Source organism: Nerophis lumbriciformis, linkage group LG09, assembly GCF_033978685.3.
Source record: "Nerophis lumbriciformis linkage group LG09, RoL_Nlum_v2.1, whole genome shotgun sequence".
In the NCBI taxonomy this organism is placed as follows: domain Eukaryota; kingdom Metazoa; phylum Chordata; class Actinopteri; order Syngnathiformes; family Syngnathidae; genus Nerophis; species Nerophis lumbriciformis.
In genome coordinates, this window is record NC_084556.2 from 15,188,693 (window position 1) to 15,211,863 (window position 23,171).

Sequence of the window (23,171 nt, forward strand, 5' to 3'; positions counted from 1 at the left end):
ACACCAACAGGACACTAAAAAGGTTATGTTATTGTTTGTGCCATGGCGCCATCTTTTGAACGAGTTCTCTCACTGCAGGTGCTGCGGATTGAAAATGTATATCCTGTTTTGTTCCTTGAACCTGAAGTATTCTTACATAGCGTTTCTGCTTGAAAGGATTCTTTATTCATCACTCCAAGTAGGGCTGCACGATTAATCGGAATCAAATCAACATCGAGGTTTTAATTAATGCGGTAAATAACCACAAGAGGCTGACAGCCATGTTTGCCAGTCAGAATTGAGCCTCGCCTTTGTTCGTCTTTCGCTTCAAACAGAAAGAAAGTCGTCTTTGTGCACCGCTCTTATCACCTGAGTGAGTTTATTTAACATTGGAATTAACTGAACAGAGTGACCCTTCTTTTTATCATTAACAATCTTTGTCTCGGCGGAGATGACAGCGGGGCGCCGCCACCAACACACACACAGTACAGAGAGCCTCGCGACTCCCCGGTGAGAAGTGCGGCAAAAGTAACACAATTTAAGAGGAAAAAATAAGATTACAAAGCCAAATGTCCCGTAGGGGGAATGTTTCAGCTTCAAATCAGATAGGCAATATGAGCCCATCAACACGGACGACCGAGCAAAAATGCCGTGATCAAGTGATAATAAACAAAAAGACAACGTCCAACCTAATTTTTCCAACTGGAAAAAAAATGCGCTTTAAGATATTCAATATATATTTCCGTTAATTGTTTGCTTACAGAAATGAGCCCATCTTATTTATTTGTTTATTTATTTAGGATAACAAAGTTATTTACCTTCCAATTACAGTACAATGGTAAACAATTCTACAGTATTGATGAATAAACATTTATATCCTTTTAAATGATTATTTGTATTATAATTATGTATTATGTTACAATATAAACACTGTATAGTATGTATCCAATATTTCTTCAGTTTAAGAAATGATGTAGACAAAAGATCTGAGTCTGTCTGCAGAAAGCCAAACATTTTTGAAAGTAAATTATTGCATATTGTTCAAATGTGTGGCATCTTGAGACAAGAATATGTAGATTGACAGTTTAAAAGCAACATGTCTTTCTACACTCGTTATGTTTGCAGTTTTATGCATTTTTATGTATACAATATAAAAAAACGCAAATTGAATCGCAATTTTGGAGAGCAAAACCGCAATTAGGTTTATTTCTCAAAATCGTGCTGCCCTACTCAAAGCAACACTTGTAAGTATTACAATATAATTATAACAATTCATACTTCCTAAACCGTCCCACATGTGACGTCTGTAGGAGTGTTTTCATGCATATTTGTAAGTACTATCGCAATGTAATTAATCTAACGTCATTAGCATTAGCTAATATATTAACACGTTTACAAGTGTCTCTGTATTTGTTATTAACTTACAATGGCATTCTTTTTGTCTTGTTTCAGTTTCGTAAATTCACCTGAACGTCACCAGGGAGTTATTGAGTCTGTTTAACTGATCTGAAAGCTAGCTTTCACAGCTAGTGGGTCCATGACGATGGCTTCTGTTTTGTTTGATCAGCTGTTTTACTGCCGTGTTACAGGCACCGTTTGAAAACAATTAAGGTACGTAAATAAACATTTACAAATATCTTTTATACTGGTATATATCTGTGGCTTTTCATTCGGTGCGGCTAACATATGTAGATATTTGTATTTCTTCAAAAATTTGATGGGTGCAGCTTAAGTACTGGTGCGCTCCATAGCCCGGAAAACACGGTAATACACTGGTGGTCTATTGTACCTTTTCTTCAAGATCTTTAATCTGCCTCCTTTGGATCTCTGTCTTGTCTTCAAGGTCTCGAATTCTCTGCAAAAATAATTTCAATAAGTGAGGTTCTGGTCTTTGCTGTATTTTCCCACATGGATGTACAGTACCTGGTGTGCTTGGTGCAGCAGCTCCATCCTCTCCTGTAGGATTTGGCAGTCGTACTCTCGACTCTTCCTCAGCATCTGCCTCCTCAGCTTCTCCACTGCCGATCGCAGCTCGTCCCGCTGGAGTTCGTCCAGAGGCTCGCCGTATTTGATCACCTATGGCGAGGAGGATAAAACTCAATAGGGGACATCTTTGCTTCATTCCTTTGGAATTACTGTCAGAAGTATTAAGTTAACTTGTTTAACATTGTGGTTGTAGTTTGAGTGTAGTTTATGTGGTTGTGTTTCCAATATTAGGACTGTATGTAGAATAGTATGTAAGACATTAAGGATATGACAGTAATGAGGTGAAAGAGGACCTTGTCCTGCTGCAGAGCGTTGTATAATGTTGCCTCCAATTCCTGGATTTGCTGTTGAAATGGAGAAAAAGGGTCATTCTGTCTCTTGATCATTAAAGTATCATTCAGGAATAATTTTATCAGTTTTTCAATAGAAATTATTGAACAAGCTTTTGTTAACTGGTGAAAGTGCAGTTAGTTCGACTTTTTAGTGTAAACAGAACACAAGTGGTGTACAGAGTGGTTCATCGGTATTACACTAACACTAATACGAACCCAGTCCTTTTCAAATAGAAATGCACTGGCTGCCCCCTGGGTCCCCCCATCTGAGGGGGCTTGTGTGACTGATGCTTTATCAGTATCATGCAGTATCACGCTTCAAAAGCTGTGCGATCCATAACGTGGTTGTCATAGCTATTAATCCTGACTTCCTTATTTTGGTTTGAAAAAATCAGCACTAATTGTTTTATTTGTTTTGTAGGTTAAAATGTTCTATATATTCTGCTCCTTAGTTAATGTTGTTGATCATTTTGAATTTATCATTATTTTAATTACATTTTTCAATATCAAATTGTTAAAGTCGTCAAAAAAATGTTTTATTTCCGGCAAATTGATGCAATCTTTCTGTTACAGACTAAAACAATGTTTGTTGGAAGTCGATCTATATCTATTTATGTTTTATTTTTTATTTTCTTTAATGTCAATAAGGAAACAATGTTATGCACAGGTGTACTTGTAACAATTTTATAGACAAATGATACTAATTACAGAGTTGGGGCGGGGCAAAAAGTTTTCTTCTTCTTATTGGGGGCATAACATAAAATAACTGAGAAGCATTGCACTAAGCTAACTATTATCGTAAACTTTATGAGTTTGCAATGGCAATCCATCCATCCATCCATTTTTTACCGCTTGTCCCTTTCAGGGTCGCGGGGGTGCTGGAGCTTATCTCAGCTGCATTCGGGTGATAGGCGGGGTACACCCTGGACAAGTCGCCACCTCATCACAGGGCCAACACAGATAGACAGACAACATTCACACTTACATTCACACACTAGGGCCAATTTAGTGTTGCCAATCCACTTATCCCCAGGTGCATGTCTTTGGAGGTGGGAGGAAGCCGGAGTACCCGGAGGGAACCCACGCAGTCACGGGGAGAACATGCAAACTCCACACAGAAAGAGCCCAGGATTGAACCTAAGACCTTCGTATTGTGAGGCACACGCACTATCCACCGTGCTGCCCGCAATGGCAATGGCAGTTATATATATATTTTTTTTTACAAGCTAGTGTTCCATCAAAATGAAGCTGTAATATGTTGTAATGGTTTTATGTATTTGTAATAATATTTTTCTGTACACAGGGTTCAGTTTGTTGCGGAGGTGTACACAATTCCCAGGCGGTTAGTAAAGGACCAAAAGCGTTTCTTGTGTCATGATAAAAACAATAAAAAACATTAAAACGGCAAAAAAAGTGAACGGGAATGTCCAAGATGCGACCTGTCTTGGTTGGCCCGGGTAAAAATAAAAAAATAAAAATAAAAAAAAAGTAAAAGGCACACTGCCGGGGACCAAACTTGGGTCAGCAAAATGAGAGTTGAGAGCTTGCGCAACTTTTAAAGTGTCCTGTAAATATGGTATAGTACATCATATTTCTTTGGCCCTCGTGTGTGAATGTTGTCTATATGTGTTGGCCCTGCGATGAGGTGGTGACTTGTCCAGGGTGTACCCCGCCTTCCGCCCGAATGCAGCTGAAATAGGCTCCAGCACCCCCCGCAACCCCGAAAGGGACACGCGGTAGAAAATGGATGGATCATATTTATTTTTTTTATACATTATTGTATTTATTTAAGATTTACCTGCCAAGAGGTTGCGTTTTTTTATGTTTCCTTAAAAAAATGTACCAAAACAATTGGTAAATTGTTTTCCTTCAAAAGAATGGTACCAAAAAATTAAGCGAACTGTAATCTTAATACATAGTTAAAGTTAAAGTGCCAATGATTGTCACACACACACACTAGGTGCGGTGGAATTATCCTTTTCATTTGACCCATCCCCACAGGGGAGCAGTGAGCAGCAGCGGTGACCGCGCCCGGGAATCACTTGGTGATTTAACCCCCAATTCCAACCCTTGATGCTGAGTGCCAAGCAGGGAGGTAATGGGTCCCATTTTTATAGTCTTTGGTATGACTCGGCCGGGGTTTGAACTAACAACCTACCGATCTGAGGTAGGTTGTGATAGGTACGTACTGTTAGATATTTGACCTTGCCCTAGCCTTTCCTGACACATTTGTTCATGCAATTTCAAAATCCATAATCAATACATTTGGGTAAATAATTGTAAGCAATAGGAAAGTAATCAGTATAATACCTAATGAGTGACGCAAATCACATACTGTATACTGATGAAATAACACATACCGTACGTTACTGATAATCATGAAATGCAACATACTTTATAAACTAACACAGCGCAAGTAATCTTTAGGTTACAAATGAGTTAAAAACAACGTGTCATGAGGAGGTCAGGCTTTTCTGCTCGATGCTGGCCAGATATTTAGATTTTTGGGGATCCTGGAGAAAATAACTGTATAGATGACATATACATAGCCAAAATTCAGCTCAACCTGGTAAGACAGCATTCATTGAGGGTCTTCAGAATTTGACAATAAGACCTTGTATGCAGAGTCTCATAACCCTACCTTGGAATGAGAAAACATTGGCTCATGTGACAAAATGCAGAAAGTGGGACCGAACAGGGTAATAACAATGGCTGGACAATGCTAGAGGACGAGAGAGATGTTTGGAGCAGAAAGTAGACTGGTGAGCGGACTTCTTTTTTTTTTTTTTACTACTACTGTAATATTTTTTTTTGCAATATTTTTACATATCTTTGAACAAGAAGTTTCCGTGTTTGAATGATGTCCACTTCCACTCAGAGAATTTGGAATTTGCAACAGTACCAAACCATATCCTGCCTTGTCTCTTCTTAACATTAACATAGTTATCTCATAGTGTTTGGATACCATGTAGGCCTGGTCCAGGGCTTGTTTTCTGTAGTCCAGCTCTTCCTCCAAGTATCCTTTCTGTTTACAGAACATTTCCTGCACAGAGTGAGGGTCAAAAGTTGCAATTTTTTTTAAAATGCCCCTCAATCTTATTTTTTGCTGAGTGTTACTCACCATCTCTATTTCCAGGTCCATCATTTTCTGATGCAACGCTGCCTCTGTACCCTCTATCTGTCGAATCCACTAGAGGGCGACAAATGAGAACCTTAAGTGTAATAAGAACTCAAGTATCAAACTAATTAAGACCAAAAAACATACCTTTTCTGCTAATGACAAAACTGTGCTAGCCTGAATTATCGCCACTTGCTCCTCGTTTCTTAAATTCTTTAAAAAAAATAAAAAAACATAACTACATTTCATATGCATATATTGTATGGTCAAGGTGTGTTATTGTGTAACATGAATTACCCCGTTGTCTCCAAGGATATCTAAAAGCTTGATCAGATCTGGTATGCACACATCCTGTGAAAGAAACACATGACATTTTTTACAAAATGACATTTTGCTTGTCGTGAGATTCTTTTAAGAATGGAGCATGTAAAAGAGAGATTACACAATTCCATGTACAGCAACAGCAGCATCTGGAAGAGGTCTTTTCACTCATGAGCATGTTGATAAAGTTGACTTTTGTTGCTCAACACAACAAAACTGAGGCAAGACAAAAAAAAAATGACAACTGAGAAATAACCTTATAGGGCAACAGCTACCAATATTTTAGAAATTAAGTAATTTATCAATTCATTTGTTTGATTAATTGAGTAATTAAATAAAACAAAGCTTATAGCCTCAATGCATATTTTAGGAAAAGTAGTTGAAATAAACAAGGATTTTTCTAATGACCTTTATTCTTTATTTTTTAAATGCACACACTAGAGATGTCCCAGGCCGATATTATCAGCCGATAAATGCGTTAAAATGTAATATCGGAAATTATCGGTATCGTTTTTTTTATTTCTTTTTATTAAATCAACATAAAAAACACAAGATACACTTACAATTAGTGCACTAACCCAAAAAACCTTCCTCCCCCATTTACACTCATTCACACTCATTCACACAAAAGGGTTGTTTCTTTCTGTTATTAATATTCTGGTTCCTACATTATATGTCAATATATATCAATACAGTCTGCAAGGGATACAGTCCGTAAGCACACATGATTGTGCGTGCTGCTGGTCCACTAATAGTACTAACCTTTAACAGTTAATTTTACTAATTTTCATTAATTATTAGTTTCTATGTAACTGTTTTTATATTGTTTTACTTTCTTTTTTATTCAAGAAAATGTTTTTAATTTATTTGTCTTATTTTACCTTTTTTTTTTAAAGTCCCTTATCTTCACCATACCTGGTTGTCCAAATTAGGCATAATAATGTGTTAATTCCACGACTGTATATATCGGTTGATATCGGTATCGGTAATTAAAGAGTGGGACAATATCGGAATATCGGATATCGGCAAAAAGCCATTATCGAACATCCCTAGCACACACCAATAAAATTACACTTACTTTATATCACTTTTATATAAAAAAATAATAAGTTAAAACGTTTTCAAAAATACTTTTAGCCTAAATAGACAATTAAAAAGACTGATAAAGTATGAAAAAATGAGTGACAATGTATTTAACACATTTGAGAAGGTATTAATTGGAGTAGTGGTGTTTTTGGATTGTTGGACAAAAAACTGGTTAGCATTGACATACAAACTGTAGATGCATACCAACATGTCCTCACTTTCCCTCATGCGATTGAATAAAACATCTGTTATGACTTTTACCTTGTTTCTGCTTGTTTGCTGCGCTTAAATATGCAGGATGTTTTGTTGTAATGTGCTGCATCATCAGTGTAGTGCTATTGTGAAATGCCAGCTCCATTTGAAATTGTAAACATTTCACCCCAATCTCTGTCTTTTTCAGTATGAAATGATCGCAACACCTTTGACAGCTTATTTTGTCTTCTTTGGGCCCTTGGCTGTCTTTCCCCCTCTTCTTTAAACTATCTCCATTGGCACTGCACTGCAGGCCACATCACCTGTAACATGATCTACACCAAATTAGATGCAGCGCTCTCATGTGCGCTAATTTGGAGCATTCTTGCGGACTTTCATTAATTAATTAATTCATGAAACGAAACATTGAAGCAACAAAATATAAATCAAAGTTTTTCTCTATTGAAGTTAACCTGATTTAATCAATTAATCTTTGGAGCCATTAACCCTTCCGCAACGCAATTGCTCACCTGGAGGCAAAAAAATTAAAAACTCAATTCACGAGAAATTGTTTTGTTTTTACTTTTTGTTGGACTCCTTGTCACCTTCATTTTCAGTTTAGTTTTCTGCCAGCACACCTCTTTTCTATTTCTAATCAAGTCTATTTAAGTTCACCTATTTCTCCTTGCCCGTGCTGGATTATTGCCTTTTTGTCAGTGTTTATGTGTTACTCTGCTGCTGTTACATGTCTTACACTCGCCTTTTGTTTCTGCCGTTTTTTGCTCTCTATGAAATTTTTTATTTTTATTTGACTGACATGCCGCCTTCTGTCTCTGCATCCTGGGGTCACACCATTAGATTTATTCAGATGCAGTTGGTATCCAGGGTGTATCAACCACAACGTGGGCCTTAAAGTGGAACATTATCACAATTTCAGAAGGGTTAAAACCATTAAAAATCAGTTCCCAGTGGCTTATTTTATTTTTCGAAGTTTTTTTCAAAATTTTACCCATCACGCAATATCCCTAAAAAAAGCTTCAAAGTGCCTGATTTTAACCATCGTTATATACACCCGTCCATTTTCCTGTGACGTCACATAGTGATGCCAACACAAACAAACATGGCGCATAGAACAGCAAGCTATAGCGACATTAGCTCGGATTCAGACTCGGATTTCAGCGGCTTAAGCGATTCAACAGATTACGCATGTATTGAAACGGATGGTTGTAGTGTGGAGGCAGGTAGCGAAAAAAAAATTTAAGAAGAAACTGAAGCTATTGAGCCATATCGGTTTGAACCGTATGCAAGCAAAACCGACGAAAACGACACGACAGCCAGCGACACGGGAGAAAGCGAGGACGAATTCGGCGATCGCCTTCTAACCAACGATTGGTATGTGTTTGTTTGGCATTAAAGGAAACTAACAACTATGAACTAGGTTTACAGCATATGAAATACATTTGGCAACAACATGCACTTTGAGAGTGCAGACAGCCCAATTTTCATCAATTAATATATTCTGTAGACATACCCTCATCCGCTCTCTTTTCCTGAAAGCTGATCTGTCCAGTTTTGGAGTTGATGTCAGCAGGCCAGGGAAGCTAGGGTCGATATTCTTCTCTTGATCATCTTCGGTGGCATAAGGGACGGTGTGAGCCAAGACATCCAGGGGGTTTAACTCGCTCGTCTGCGGGAACAAACTGCCACCATTGCTTGCCGTGCTACCGAGGTCCTTTGTCCCTGAATTGCTCACACACTCCGGCAGATTCAATGGGGGTCTGGCGGCAGATTTCTTTGACTTTATCGTTGGAAATGCATCTGCTTTGAGTGTCGCAAGATATCCACACATTCTTGCCATCTCTGTCGTAGCATAGCTTTCGTCGGTAAAGTGTGCGGAACAAACGTCCAATTTCTTGCCAATTTCACATCTTTGGGCCACTGGTGCAACTTGAATCCGTCCCTGTTCGTGTTGTTACACCCTCCGACAACACACCGACGAGGTATGATGTCTCCAAGGTACGGAAAACAGTCGAAAAAACGGAAAATAACAGAGCTGATTTGACTCGGTGTTTGTAATGTGTTTGAGAAAATGGTGGATTGCTCCGAGAGCGAATAATAGAAAGGCGTTTAATTCGCCAAAATTCACCCATTTAGAGTTCGGAAATCGGTTAAAAAAATATATGGTCTTTTTTCTGCAACATCAAGATATATATTGACGCTTACATAGGTCTGGTGATAATGTTCCCCTTTAAGATCAAGAAAATCTAATAAATAATTGTTGAATTTGTTTTAGGTTGCAAATTCCTGGGCGTGGTGACTATGACAAACGAGCTTTCCTGGGGCAATCACACTGCTTTCACTGTAGGAGAGGCCCAATAACATTTTTTCTTTCTGAGGACACTGAAATGTACCAAAATTCCTCTTTTAAAATTGTGCCATTAGCTATTAACTTGTGATTTTTCGGTGTGGTTTTCGAGCTGCACTAAGATTAATCCGCAGGCACTCCAGCGAGTGGATAAAGGGGCTGCAAAATCATTGGGATAACACTTCCCAAGATGAGTACCAACAACACCACCGGCTGCATGAGACCAGTGCGTAACACCCGATGCAGAGTACAGGTCATTACACAACATTGCTCAGTCTGTATCCTCAGGCTATGATAAGATCATATTCGACCACTACAATAACTATGATAGAGACACTGCATTGCTTTAGCAATTACATAACACTACTGAAACAGCTGTCTGTCTGTAATTTTATATAACAATAGTCTGGTGTATGCTGTCCAGCGCAGTGAGGAATGCACGGATTTATCCACTGAGCAAACACATGTCACAACACAGATGAACAAAGTCATCAGGTCAAGACTCAGTTGTGTGCCTGCACTGCGAAGTGAAACAGCACTTCTTTGTGGACAAAAATGTACATATTCTGGATTCCAGACAGATGGCTCCAAAGGGGAGTGAGGGAGGCCATATTTGCCAAGGTTAAACAACAAAAAACATGTATGAACAGAGTGCGGGGTCTGCGACACCACTTATCTCCCAATGCTGTTCTTTCATCAGTTCCTAAAAGATTCAATAAACATAATACAGAGACTTTGGATTTCAGGGGTTCCCAATGGCCATTGTTAGAACTGAATGGAATACTAACAAAAGTTGGTTAGCAAAGGTCTCACTCCGGGGTACGTTAACTGTGGTTTTTGCACCACAGAAGAGTGACACGAGTCGTCGACATTGGAGGGTGCTTTGATACTTGATACTTGGATCCAACACCATCTCCTCAGACGAGCGCTGGCCTATCTATTCTTTTGAGCATGAACTGATGATGCCTGCTCGGGATGAGGGTCGAAACGGCGTCCAGTTGTAATCGATTCAATGCTCTGAGATAACAACCTAGATGATTTCACACATTTTCTTTACAGCATTCCATACCTTGACCCCTTCCTTCATACAGTAGATCTGCAGTGCACTGACTCCCTCAGAGAAGGGATGCATCCTAAGGTGGTTGAAAGGAGGTGACCTCCGCTCTCGTTCCTGCAACAGCAATTGTCATCACTCATTTGTGTTTTTTTTATTGACCATAGAAAAAGCACAAGCCTAAGTGCAAAATAAAGTAATACAAACAAAATGTCACATTGCCAAGAAGAACGTACAGGCACAAGCTCAATAAATGAACATTGAAAGAAAGAACATTGCGACATAGAATTATGTATTTTGTAATGTTTGTGTGGCTCACCTCTAATTCCAGGATTCGGAATTCTAACAGTTCATTCTGGTCTCTAGAGTCTTGGAGCTCCTCCTGGCTTCGATTGAACTCCAACTCCATCTTCTCCAACTGAATGAAAAACAAGTGAAAGTCACTTTAAATTACTGAAGATGATACCCAAAAACGTTTGCATATTCATTGTATTGGACAGGAAACGGAACATATTCCCAAAATACCTCATACATACTGTATGATTTACATTATATAATTGAAATAATAAATAACGTGATTAAATCCAACCTTCTCGTAAAGTTCCTGATTTCTTCGTAAAAACAGCTGCTTCTCCTCCACCCATTTGGAGTCCTATGGTAGAATAAAGACAGTTAACTTGCAAAATCCTTCCAGATGAAAAGGAGCAGAAAGCCCACATATCATTAAAAATAAATAGAAGTCTTGCTCAGAAATAATTTGATTTCAGATTTTCTTTGATTTCATAACATCTTGAACAAATGTCATTAAAGATAAAAACTAATCGTGTCCTCGCTGATTACATAGTTTGACAATTCTTTAGTTAAGAGAGCTTGGATGTTGTTAAAGACGTACCCCAGAAGTCTGGGTCAAATGCAGAAAATAATTTTGCCACACCTAGTGTGTGTGTGACAATCATTGCTACTTTAACTTTTTAACTTAACAATATTATGACTAACATTTTTTACACTAAATACTGTATAAATTACATTTGTAAGGCCACGGAAGACTCAAAGTTAGTATTACTTGAAGACAGTATTGTATTTTGTTCAGAAGAGAATACACAGGTGCTAATGCAAACAATTACAGTAGGAAGGGGATTCATCTGGCCCCATTCATCGTAATTTACCTGACGCATGAAACGTGACAAATTGGGGGGTGCACAGACGGCAGTAGAGTATTTAATATCTTAAAACGTGTTATGTGATAATTCCAACTTTGACCACGTCAGTTGCAATGTTAAGTGGTGCTTTCTATAATTAACAGCAGACTGTATTGCAAAATGATTAACTCCCCATCTTCCTCTCACGTGAGAGCCACCCAGGAATAGGGCCATTTGAATCCCTTTCCTAGTGTGCAGTAGAAATTATTACAAAAAAACATGGTTTAAAATACAGACTTTGAACATTGAACTTAAAAACAACAACAAAATAATGTTATTTGGCAATTAAAGAAACGACACTCAAGCACAAATACAAATAGATGGTGTCGACAGGGTGAGTGAAAGCAACTTTCGAGGTGTCATCCTATCTTGTCGATTGTATTGTACCATATGTCCCGGCAAGAAATCTGCGTTCAAAGAACTCCGGCTTATTAGTGATTCCCAGAGTCCAAAAAAGGTCTGCGGGCTATAGAGCGTTTTCTATTTGGGCTCCAGTACTATGGAATGCCCTCCCGGTAACAATTAGAGATGCTACCTCAGTAGAAGCATTTAAGTCCCATCTTAAAACTCATTTGTATACTCTAGCCTTTAAATAGACCCCCCCTTTTAGACCAGTTGATCTGCCGTTTCTTTTCTTTTCTCCTCTGCGCCCCTCTTCCCTGTGGAACGGGGGGGGCACAGGTCCGGTGGCCATGGATGAAGTGCTGGCTGTCCAGAGTCGGGACCCGGGGTGGACCGCTCGCCTGTGCATCGGCTGGGAACATCTCTGCGCTGCTGACCCGTCTCCGCTCGGGATGGTGTCCTGCTGGCCCCACTATGGACTGGACTCTTACTATTATGTTTGATCCACTATGGACTGGACTCTCACAATATTATGTCAGACCCACTCGACATCCATTGCATTCGGTCTCCCCTAGAGGGGGGGGGTTACCCACATATGCGGTCCTCTCCAAGGTTTCTCATAGTCATTCACATCGACGTCCCACTGGGGTGAGTTTTTCCTTGCCCTTTATGGGCTTTGTACCGAGGATGTCGTTGTGGCTTGTGCAGCCCTTTGAGACACTTGTGATTTAGGGCTATATAAATAAATATTGATTGACATTGATCATGTATGATAAATTAAGCTACAAATTTCACATTTAAAACATACGACAAAGTGATAAACACTTCAATACCGAACACAGCAACTACAAAAAAACCTCCACTCCACACGCTTTCCTGTTCACTCGTATTGCCATATATAAATGATTGTGTGGAGGAATGGGGAAATGATTTACAAAAGCAGACTACACCCTAACCGTACAGAACAAAAGATCAATTAGGAAAATACATAATGGCCTTATCGACTGATCTATCCAAATACCACGCACTAAATAGCATGTGCAAACTGTAAAAATTGCTTATTGGCATGTTGCGTGTGATGTACTAAGACTTTGTGTACAATTGAAAACTAGTAAAGACCACCATATTTAAACAAGGATTTTTCGCTTAATACTGGCTGTGGCTGTTAATTTCCCTCTACAGTCATGTTTTTATTCTCTCCAACCTGTGTGTGAAGTTTTTGAACGAGCAGCACACATCTATAATCTGTAACACCTGTAATACAGAATCACAAACAAGACAACAAACTATTTTTAGCTCACTGACGCACGCTCTGCAGGTAAGTGGTGGACTATCATAACACAGCAGCGCATCCATGTGTCTGTAATGATCCCAATGCAAGCAAATGCATATTGTTGTTTTTCATATAGAATATATATATTATAATAATACACTTCCTAAATGAAAAAATTAACAACATTTTAAAAAGCGGCAGCAAACACCAAAACTAATCACTCAAATTTGTTTTAATCAGCCCCTTAAGTCATCCAGCAGCTATAACATTATAAAATGATATTGCTGAACAGACAATATGTCTAATATTTTTTCTTTTCTGACAGTCCAAATATGTTGACACATACTTTCTGTCCATTGTCTGTATTTGCAGAGCGACCACCTTCTTTCTCACAGCAATGTGTAAGCTGTGTCAGTTTGCATATACCAGTAGATTTCAAACGGGCTAAATGAAGGCACAAAATAGCACCCACACAGCAGTTTTAGCCTTGATAGAATGAATGATTATAGTTGCATCTTCGCATCCCAGTATTCTGGGCGTTCGGATGATAAGCATATTTTCTAATCTGCTTATTCATGAAGACACTAAATGTATTGGGCTCAGTATTTTGCTCACTTAAGAGATGCAATATAATCAATCCCCTTAGTAGATCAGCTTTGCGTGTGCTAGCAACCAGCCTGACATCCTGGGAGTCCATGGTCATGGCAACATGAATGACAATGGACAACGTCTGCTGGAGCTCTGCAGCACACACCAACTCTGTATCCCCAATTCCTTCTTTCAGGGCTCAAACTCCTCCAAAGTCAGCTGGTGTCACCCTCGTTTTAAACGCTGGCACCAACTTGACCATGTGCTGGTGAAGCGTGAGCACTTAAAAGATGTAACACATTGCTAATCACTGCATTCAGCAGACTGTGACATTGATCACGCCCTTGTACGCTGCAAACTAAGATTGACCCCAATAAAATCAAGCCCCCGCCTCGCCTGCACCAATAAGTACTTGTGTCTGGCTATGCCGCCTCATACAGCATGCAGATAACCGCATGCAGATAACACTGACCCATCCCTCTCACCTTCGGACATCACCTCTGCCTGGCAGCACTTCCACTCTATCACCACGAAAGCTGCATTCTCCACCTTTGGAAAGCTTTCCAGCTCACAGGCAGACTGGTTCAAGACTCATGCCAGCCTGCTATCACCAGCAATTGCCCCAAAGAGCTCAGCCAGACTGTCCTGTTTGCAGCATAACACTCGCTCAAATAAGGCAGCATGGAAGCCGGCATGTCGCAATGTCCAATAGGCCACTCGTACTGCCATGCAAGACTACTGGAACACACTATGTGATCGTATCGAGTCATGTGCATCCAGTGGCAACATCAGAGGTGACCTGAAAGAATATTTAGGCCCAGTCCCCAAAAAGTCCTATCCCCTCCGTTCTCTAGCTGGTGAATTCCTGACTGATTTGGAATCTCATCTGACACGTTGGGCAGCCAACACACTGGTAATAACTGCTGCTGGATGCTGACATCACCATTGAGGACGTCAAATCTGCCATAAACGCCCTTAAAAACAAAAAGTGTCCCAGAGCTGATGGCCTCCCTTCTGAGGTTTTTAAGGCAGGTGGGGATCAGCTCGCCTCTGTTTTACACCATCTGTTTGTGTCTTGCTGGAACAGTGGATACCTCCCAGATGTCATCTGAGATGCTTACATCATCACCATCTATAAAAACAAAAGGGACCATCCAATCTGTAAAAACTACAGAGGAATTTATCTGCTCAGTGTTGCCAGAAAGATATTTGCTCGAACTGTTCTACCACGACTACAAGTCTTTGCAGACCGCATCCTCCCTGAAAGCCAGTGTGGGTTTCGAACGGGTCGCTCCACAGTAGACATGGTGTTCTGTGTTCGACAATTTGACAGGAAATGTGCATTGATCAACAAAAACCTCTGTTTTTGGTATTTGTGGACTTGACTAAGGCCTTTGGCTATGTCAGCCAATCTGGACTCGTCATTGTCCTGCAAAGACTTGGCTGCCCCCCTAAACTGCTGTAGATGATTACTGAATTTCATGATGGCATGAAGGCAACGGTACAATTTGAAGGCACTCACTTTGACGAATTTCAGATGAGCTCTGGGGTGATGCAGGGTTGTGTTCTTGCTCCTACCCTCTTACTATGTTTCACTTTCCCCGAAGACTCTGGCTTCCTCCTACATACCCGCAGCTCAGGAAAACTTTTAAATGTATCCAGACTGTGGGCTAAGACCAAAGTAAGTCATGTGTAAGCATGAACTGCTTTATGCTGATGATGCTGCTTTGCCACCCACTCAGAGGCTGAACTACAACTGCTCTGCACATCTTTTGACTGTGCATGTCAAAAGTTCGGCCTGCAGATTTGCTTAAAAAAGACAGTTGTCCTTGCCCAACCTGCAACCCTAAACCCTGCCATCTCCAACACACCTCTATATGTGGTGGACAAATTCACCTACCTGGGATTCACAGTTTCCAACACCAACCACCTTGATGCAGAACTTGACATGCGCATTGGAAGGGCATCGTCAAATTGAGAAAGCGTGTCTGGCACAACAAGAACCTGTCCTTGCTCCTCAAAGTACGTGCATACCACACATGTGTACTTAGTACCCTACTATACGCATCTGAGTCATGGACAACATACCGCAGGAATGAACATCGCCTTAATGCATTTCACTTACGCTGCCTTCCTTCCATACTGGGCGTTTTTTTGGAAGGACCATGTCACCAACTCCATCGTACTACAGAAAACAGGCTCCAGTGACCTGTACACAACTCTTCGCCAACGCACATTCATCGTACGGATGATGCTCGCCTCCCTAAACTCTTATTTTATGGTGAACTAGCCAATGGTCCGCACAAACAAGGACGTCCCCACCTACGTTTTAAACACATAATCAAGAGGGTGTCATGACGTGGACTATGATGCAGCTTACTGCGAGGATTGCTTTCCCGAGACGCAAACGGATTTGACCGTACAAGGCTTGCAGGTAAATACATGATTTAATTTTAACTCAAAAGCTACAAAAGGGTACAAACAAAAAGCGCTCACAGCGGAGGCACAACTTAACGCAGGGAACAAAACTAACACTAAGGCAGAACTATGGACATGAAACAAAAAACACTTACTGTAACAAGAAACAAGCATGAAAAGAGCAGCATGAACTATGGCATGCACATTGTAATCAGAGTAGCACATAGCAAGAACAGAGTATCATACAGAGTATCAAGAGTAATGTCGCCAGGCAGACTACCTGGCAACTACAGACTTAAATAGTCTCTTCCTGATTAGTGACAGGTGCGTGAGTCCAAATGAGTCAGGTGAAACCAATGAGTCGCCATGGTGACAAAACAAACCAGGAAGTGCAAACAGGAACTAAAAGAGTCCAAAAACCAACAGAACATAACCAGACAAAACATGACCACAGAACATGACAGAGGGACCTTAAATATTTCTCCATCCACATTGACAACTGGGATGCTCTTGCAAGTGAAAGATCCAACTGGCGTGCAGCAATTAACAATGGCTGCAGAGTCTCTCAAGAGGCATACAAGTCATTCTTGGAAGAAAGACGCTTAAAACGGGAAGCAGTTTGTTGCATGTGACAAGAACGGCCATAGTAGTAGTAGTAGTAGTAGTAGCTGCCAAATTGGCCAACTTTGACATTCAACACAGACGGCGAGAAGGACATGAAAAAACCCTTGTTTGTGTCGACTTTTTTTTTTTTTTACCAGCATGAGGATTATAATTACTTTTTCATTTAAATGGGAATAAATGAACATCCCATCAGTCTGCATCCCAGTGAGAGCAAACATTGTACAGTAAATCATTGTATATGTTCGTAGTTTGTATTTCTTGTTTAGCACTTAGCAAAAGTGCAACCTGCTGGACCCTTTTTATCACACGGCTTCTAAAACTTGAAGCTTATCCTCCTTATATTCAGGCTCAAATATAAAAAAGGTCCTGGATCATTATTCGTCCCAAAGTAGTTGGATCTCATGAAGTCTACCATGAGTAGTAATAGTTGTTATTGTTAAAGGTAATAGAGAACGGTATGCTTAAAATGACCAGCACATGTAAATATTACATGTTTTTATAAATATGACATTACATATATACTTTACAGCATGTGTATTAAACATGGATGGAGGTTTTTTGGTGTTTTTTTAGAGCGTTTTATAGGCGGAACAGAGCGAATCCCATGAGCTCCAATGTTAGCTGAATTTTGCGTGCGTTTATTTACAGGTTAGACTGCATAGAAAAAAGAAAAACATATGTGTGCTTGTCTTACATAGGAATTGTGAATGATAGACAAAATACAATAAAAAAGAGCAGTTCCCCCTTGATGAAAATTATGTTAGGCAAAATGGTAGAAAATGGATTTTCGAAATCAACAAATCCATTACCTAAGATGATCAAATCACAACAATTTTAGTTCCATAAAAGTTCACTTTCAAGACAAAGTGTACAAAGTAAAACAACAAACATTATGTGTAATGTCATCTGTGCACTTATAAGCGTGTGATTGCGTGTGTCTTACCTGACCCTTCAAGGTCAGCTCCCTCTCCAAGTCCTCTATTTTGGCCTTGTACCTGAGTATGTCTGCTTGTATATGCTCCTGAGCCTGAAACATCAGCAGAGACCAGAATTTGTGATACATGTCTGTTTTCTATCAAAACAGTATACATTCAGTATGCTTGTTGTTGGTAGTGGTGCTGAATAGTATTGCGTCACACTGAGAGATTTTTATAATACATACTGTATGTTGGCCCTGTTTAGCTAAACAAGATAACCACATTATTAGAAACAGCTTTTTCAAATTATATTGTTAAACTAGATGAAGCAACTAGTGTGAATGCTTCTTTGAATGTAGAAATAGTCAAGAAATGTTTTGAATGTTGAAGAGCTGACACTGAACTGAAGTGCTAGTGGGATGTAAAATGGTTTGAAGGTTGAAATAATTACAGGTTAAAAATGGTTTGAAACGTAAAGAGCAGAAGCTTTACCGAAAGGGAGTATGAATCCTGAAATAATAAATGTTGGTATAAATATAAGTTATCATACTTCAAAAGGGTACAAAGTGCTCTAAATATATAACATTAGCTCAAATGCTTGCATCAAAAGTTAGCATGCTAACAGGTAAACAGCTAGCGTATTTCTAACATGGCGCAAAGTAAGAAAGAAAATGCACAAAATTAGCTAAAATGTTGGCATGCTAACATATTATGGTAACATTAGCAGGGGAACACCTAGCATAACTTTAACATGGCGCCAAGTAAGAAAAAAACGCACAAAAATAGCTAAAATGCTAGAATGCTAACATAGTATGCTAACATTAGCAGGGGAACAGCTAGCATACTTCTAAGATGACGGCAAGTAACGGTATCCATGATTATTAGGTTTAAAAGGTACAAAGTTAGCTAAAATGCTTGCATAAAACATTAGCTGTTTACCTGCTAGCATGCTAATGTTGATGTGCTAACATACTTCTAAGATGGCGTCAAGTACTGAAATTCATTATTATTAGGTTAAAACATACATAATTACCTGAAATGCTAGCATAAAACGTTGCATGATGACATTAGTATGCAATCATGCGAACAGCTAGCATACTTTTTAGATGGTGCCAAGTAACAAAATCCATTATTTTAAAACCGACATAATAACATAATCACTGGTTTAAATGTAACTTAGATATTGGGTTTCACTATGTAAAGCGCTTTGAGTCACGAGAGAAAAGAGCTATATAAATATATTTTTTTTTATAATGAGTGTATAATTACAAAATAAATGTCTGTATAAAATGTTACAGTACATGCTTCCAATATACATACACAAATAGCTAAAATGCTAATATAAAAGGAACTTGACAAAGTGTTAGTTTGAACGTCCAGAATGTGTTGATGGTGGATTGGTTGGAATCGGTTGGGAAATGTGGAAATTGTGGAACATAGAAAGAGTGTCTAATCATTTGAATGGGAATATTCTGGAAATTTTGGAATGTCTGGGAAAAATGGGAATTTTCAGAATATGGAAAATAGTGTAATTGCCCTAAATGAGCTTAGTTGGTTGGTGTTAGATTTTTTGGGAAACTGTCTAGAAGTGTTGAAGGAGTAAAGTTTTTTATTTGGGAAATTGTTTTACAAAATTCCTGGAAATTCTAGAAAAATACGGGAATTTTTCCGGTTTAAAAAATATCTTAATTTATTGTTCTGACTAAGGATTGTTTTGATGGTGGAACGGTTTAATGCGTTGGAAAATGTGGAAAGAGTTTTCAAAAGAAAAAAGGGTGGAAATAGGATTTTTGGAAAATGTTTTAACTTTTAAATTTTTCATTTGTTTGACTTTATAGGATGGGTGGAATATGGTAAAGTTGAAATGGTTTGAATATGTTGAAAAATGTGGGAATTGTGGAAGTGTGAAAAATGGCTCATTCATTTTGAATAGGAAACATTTCCCGGAAAACTGGGAATTTTGGGTAACCTGGGAATTTTGAAAAATTGTCGATGGAGATTCCGCGATTCCTGAATGAGCTGAATATTTTTAAGTTGGAACCGTGTGAATCGCAGGGAAAAATTGGAAGGAGGACGTGGACGAAAAACGCTACAGAAGAATAAAAGAAGAAATACATTTGAATAAAGAGTTTTGGTGTGGTTCCCTCCGGGTACTGCGGCTTCCTCCCACCTCCAAAGACATGCACCTGGGGATAGGTTGATTGGCAACACCAAATTGGCCCTAGTGTGTGAATGTGAGTGTGAATGTTGTCTGTCTATCTGTGTTGGCCCTGTGATGATGTGGAGACTAGCTGAGATAGGCTCCAGCGCCCCCCCGCGACCCCGAAGGGAATAAGCGGTAGAAAATGGATGGATGGGATGGGTGTGGAATAACATACTGTATATGAATGCTTTGATAGTGGAGGCATACCTAGTGTTGTGCAGTCAACATTGGACTTTGTGTGGCTTTCTGCATTAAAATAACTCACTGTAGATTTAATCCCATGAAGCAAACATCTATCAAAGGTATGATTGTGTCTCATAGGTTTCTTCAAATTAAAATACCAAAAAGCCTTTTTTATGGTTTTCACTGGAAAACACCAACATACTGTACAGTAGTTGCTATTGCATTAATTGATTTAGTGCATATACAGACAGGATAGCAATCTCAGTGATGACCATCATATGATGTCTTACTATATCCCTCAAACATGTGAGCGCATCAGGGTTCAATCTGCAGCCTCCCGTAATCGACATTTGAGTAAAACTACTTTGTATAGCTAAAAATTAGGATTTGTGTCCAAGTTTGTGTACCTTGGCTTCCATCTCAGCATCCAGTATGCCTCCCTTCTGTTCTTGCAGCAGAGCGTAAGCTCGCTGTAAGGCCTGGTACTCCTTGGTCAGCTGACGGAACCGCAGCTCGGACTCTTCACTGGCTAGGCCCTAACAAAAATCATCAGCATAAAAGAAATCAGATTTGAGATTTGAGTAATTAGTGTAAAAGGGATCGAGAGGAGAGAATTCTTACCGCCTCCAGGTCTTCATCTGGAGTAGCGGGTGTCCTATCCATTCGGAAAGAGGCCACGGAGGATGTTTCGGAGTCCATAGACTCTTCATCGTACCCAAAAAAGGTGTCTACTACAATGTGTCTCTGCAGGGAGGGACATTTCACGCCATATTTCTTACACATCATGACTAAAATTTTAAAAATACATTAAAAAAACAGAAAGTAACTACAACACTTTAAACAACAAAAGTGAGCTTTTTTTTTTATTACATCTCATTAGATGTTCCAGTTGCACCTATGTGCCCAGTGAAGGTATTTCTCCAGCATGGACTTTTTGTCACATTACACTCTTTTTAGGTGTCAAGCGCAGTGGTGGGCGGTCAGGGCCAGCAAGGCCGTATCTGCTGGCCTAACATAACCAGAAATCATGATCATAATTAAAGATAAAAGTAATTTTTTATTTACTTTACCTAAATATCTAAAAGTATTCATATTCTCTTTATGTTATACTATGCGCCTTCCAGTGCTGTTGTTTTTAGGTTAGAGTTTGTATCCAATCAGAATTCAGCTAGCTTATGTTCCCATGCTGTACCAAATCTGCCCGGAGTGAACGGACACATACAGGTGGTAGACAGTTGCCATAGCCAATCAGATCACGAGTTGTTGTCGGTAAGGCCTTCTACCTGGCCCTGACATTTACACGTCCTGTGATTGGATTCTCACTTGGGAGTCCCAAGTGAGTATCCAATCACAAGTTACGAAAACAGGAAGGGTCACCGGAGCCATACGAGCCATAGAAAGCCACAGAAAACTCACCGGTACTCACAAAGAAGGAGACCAAAATGTTGATTAGGTGGCAGATATATATTTGCAAGGCCATTTTCAAGAAGGATACTTAAGAGAAACTACATCTTGTGAGATGAGGTCGACCGACACTGGAAGCTATCCTGGTGATGAAATGGTTTGCCCGCGACTTTCACACGAATCAACCGACTATGACCAACTACCGCCTATGACCAACTACAGCGGTACCACTGGCTTATACGGTGTCAAATGGGTGCTACATATAGTGAGTTCAAATATTTAATTTCTTAATTTTTCATGTTTCATTTGTTTTATACAATTATTTTCATTTTGACAGTACCACGTAAGATATGTTTTAATTGCTGAAGCGGGTTTTTGGCCGAAAAATAGATCGTTTTTTACACTGTTGAGGGGATTCAATGACCAGAAGTGAGCAAGTGGGTTTCTGTATAGTATCTCCAGCCGTGTCCATGTGATGACATAAATTACGGTATTTTGAGAGGTGAAATCGGACTAAGTAGGACATCACTGAAGGCCTAGGTGAGAAACACACGGCCCGCCACTGGTCAAGCGCGATGGTCAATCTAAGCAAATCTGGTATAATAACGTCCAGCCTTTTTTGTATTTTCCAACTTTTTCCCGTGCAAAGTTCTGCCTTTGGAGGTAGCATCAGAGGTGTCAAAGAGGCGACACAACGCCTGAGTGAAAGAGTATCCTTTGTGTTGAAAGCAACTGTCAAAAGTATTTTTTATTTCACGTTGGACGCTAATTAAGCTGTTCGTCTGTGTGAAAATGACAATGCTTTGTGTCTGTGTAAAGAAGCAAAGTTACTGGAAGGTCTGTTGCACCTTTGAAGCAACGGTTTTGCGGGATGTTTTGTGTGCAAAAGGCTGATATCATGTTGTCATGTGTTCGTGCCATACAGTCACATTAGAAAAATTTAAGGAAATACAAATGACGCGTGTTGAAATTAGAGGTGGGAATCTTTGGGCATCTCGTGATTCAGGAGCTATGATGTGATAAAAAATCGATTATTGATGCATGTTTAAATTATGTATATTGATAGAGTTTCACGTTTCTTTTCGTTTCACTAAATAAGCGTTTATCACTTGCAACTTTTACAAACAGTGCATTTGTAAGAAGAAAGTTAAATCCCATTACATGTATTAAATGAATAGAAATGTGTGCAAAACTGGAACATAAGTGCCCTAAAACAAAGGAGCTGGTCAGATCTCTCAGGGAGGTGGCTCGTTGCAGTCAGCCAAATTTTAGAATTGTCTGAATTACTTTATTTACAATAAATAAATCGATTATCGATTATTGACGTAGACTTTAATAATCGATAATCGTCAATGTCCGAATTGCGATGCATCTAAAAATCGATTATTTTTCCACCTCTAGTTAAATCTACTGTGTTTACCTTTATTGGCCTGGAACTCCTTTTATGTCTTTTTTTTCTAAGTAGCTTCTCTCTGTCCTGAAACCAAATAATGAGAAAAATCCATTTAGCGCCTGCAAGAAGGCATTGACAATCACTGGGTCATGGCCAAGTACATGCTGATTTAATCATATTTGACAGTTCTTATC

General features: G+C 39.4%; 1 protein-coding gene across 3 annotated transcripts in view; it reads right to left on the bottom strand.

The window, feature by feature from the left end:
- The window catches only part of jakmip2 (janus kinase and microtubule interacting protein 2), an 84,265-nt gene that overhangs the window by 9,000 nt on the left and 52,094 nt on the right, over nucleotides 1–23,171 (bottom strand). For all 3 annotated transcript variants that reach the window (XM_061962512.1, XM_061962511.1, XM_061962513.1), the window contains 14 exons: nucleotides 23,005–23,061; nucleotides 20,802–20,924; nucleotides 20,588–20,716; nucleotides 17,821–17,904; nucleotides 11,023–11,085; nucleotides 10,753–10,851; nucleotides 10,449–10,550; nucleotides 5,713–5,766; nucleotides 5,563–5,628; nucleotides 5,419–5,487; nucleotides 5,263–5,340; nucleotides 2,259–2,309; nucleotides 1,903–2,055; nucleotides 1,769–1,834 (listed from right to left, as the gene is read on the bottom strand). In XM_061962512.1, the coding sequence (XP_061818496.1) occupies nucleotides 1,769–1,834; nucleotides 1,903–2,055; nucleotides 2,259–2,309; nucleotides 5,263–5,340; nucleotides 5,419–5,487; nucleotides 5,563–5,628; nucleotides 5,713–5,766; nucleotides 10,449–10,550; nucleotides 10,753–10,851; nucleotides 11,023–11,085; nucleotides 17,821–17,904; nucleotides 20,588–20,716; nucleotides 20,802–20,924; nucleotides 23,005–23,061 (1,194 nt within the window). The remainder of the gene's footprint in view (nucleotides 1–1,768; nucleotides 1,835–1,902; nucleotides 2,056–2,258; nucleotides 2,310–5,262; nucleotides 5,341–5,418; nucleotides 5,488–5,562; nucleotides 5,629–5,712; nucleotides 5,767–10,448; nucleotides 10,551–10,752; nucleotides 10,852–11,022; nucleotides 11,086–17,820; nucleotides 17,905–20,587; nucleotides 20,717–20,801; nucleotides 20,925–23,004; nucleotides 23,062–23,171) is intronic.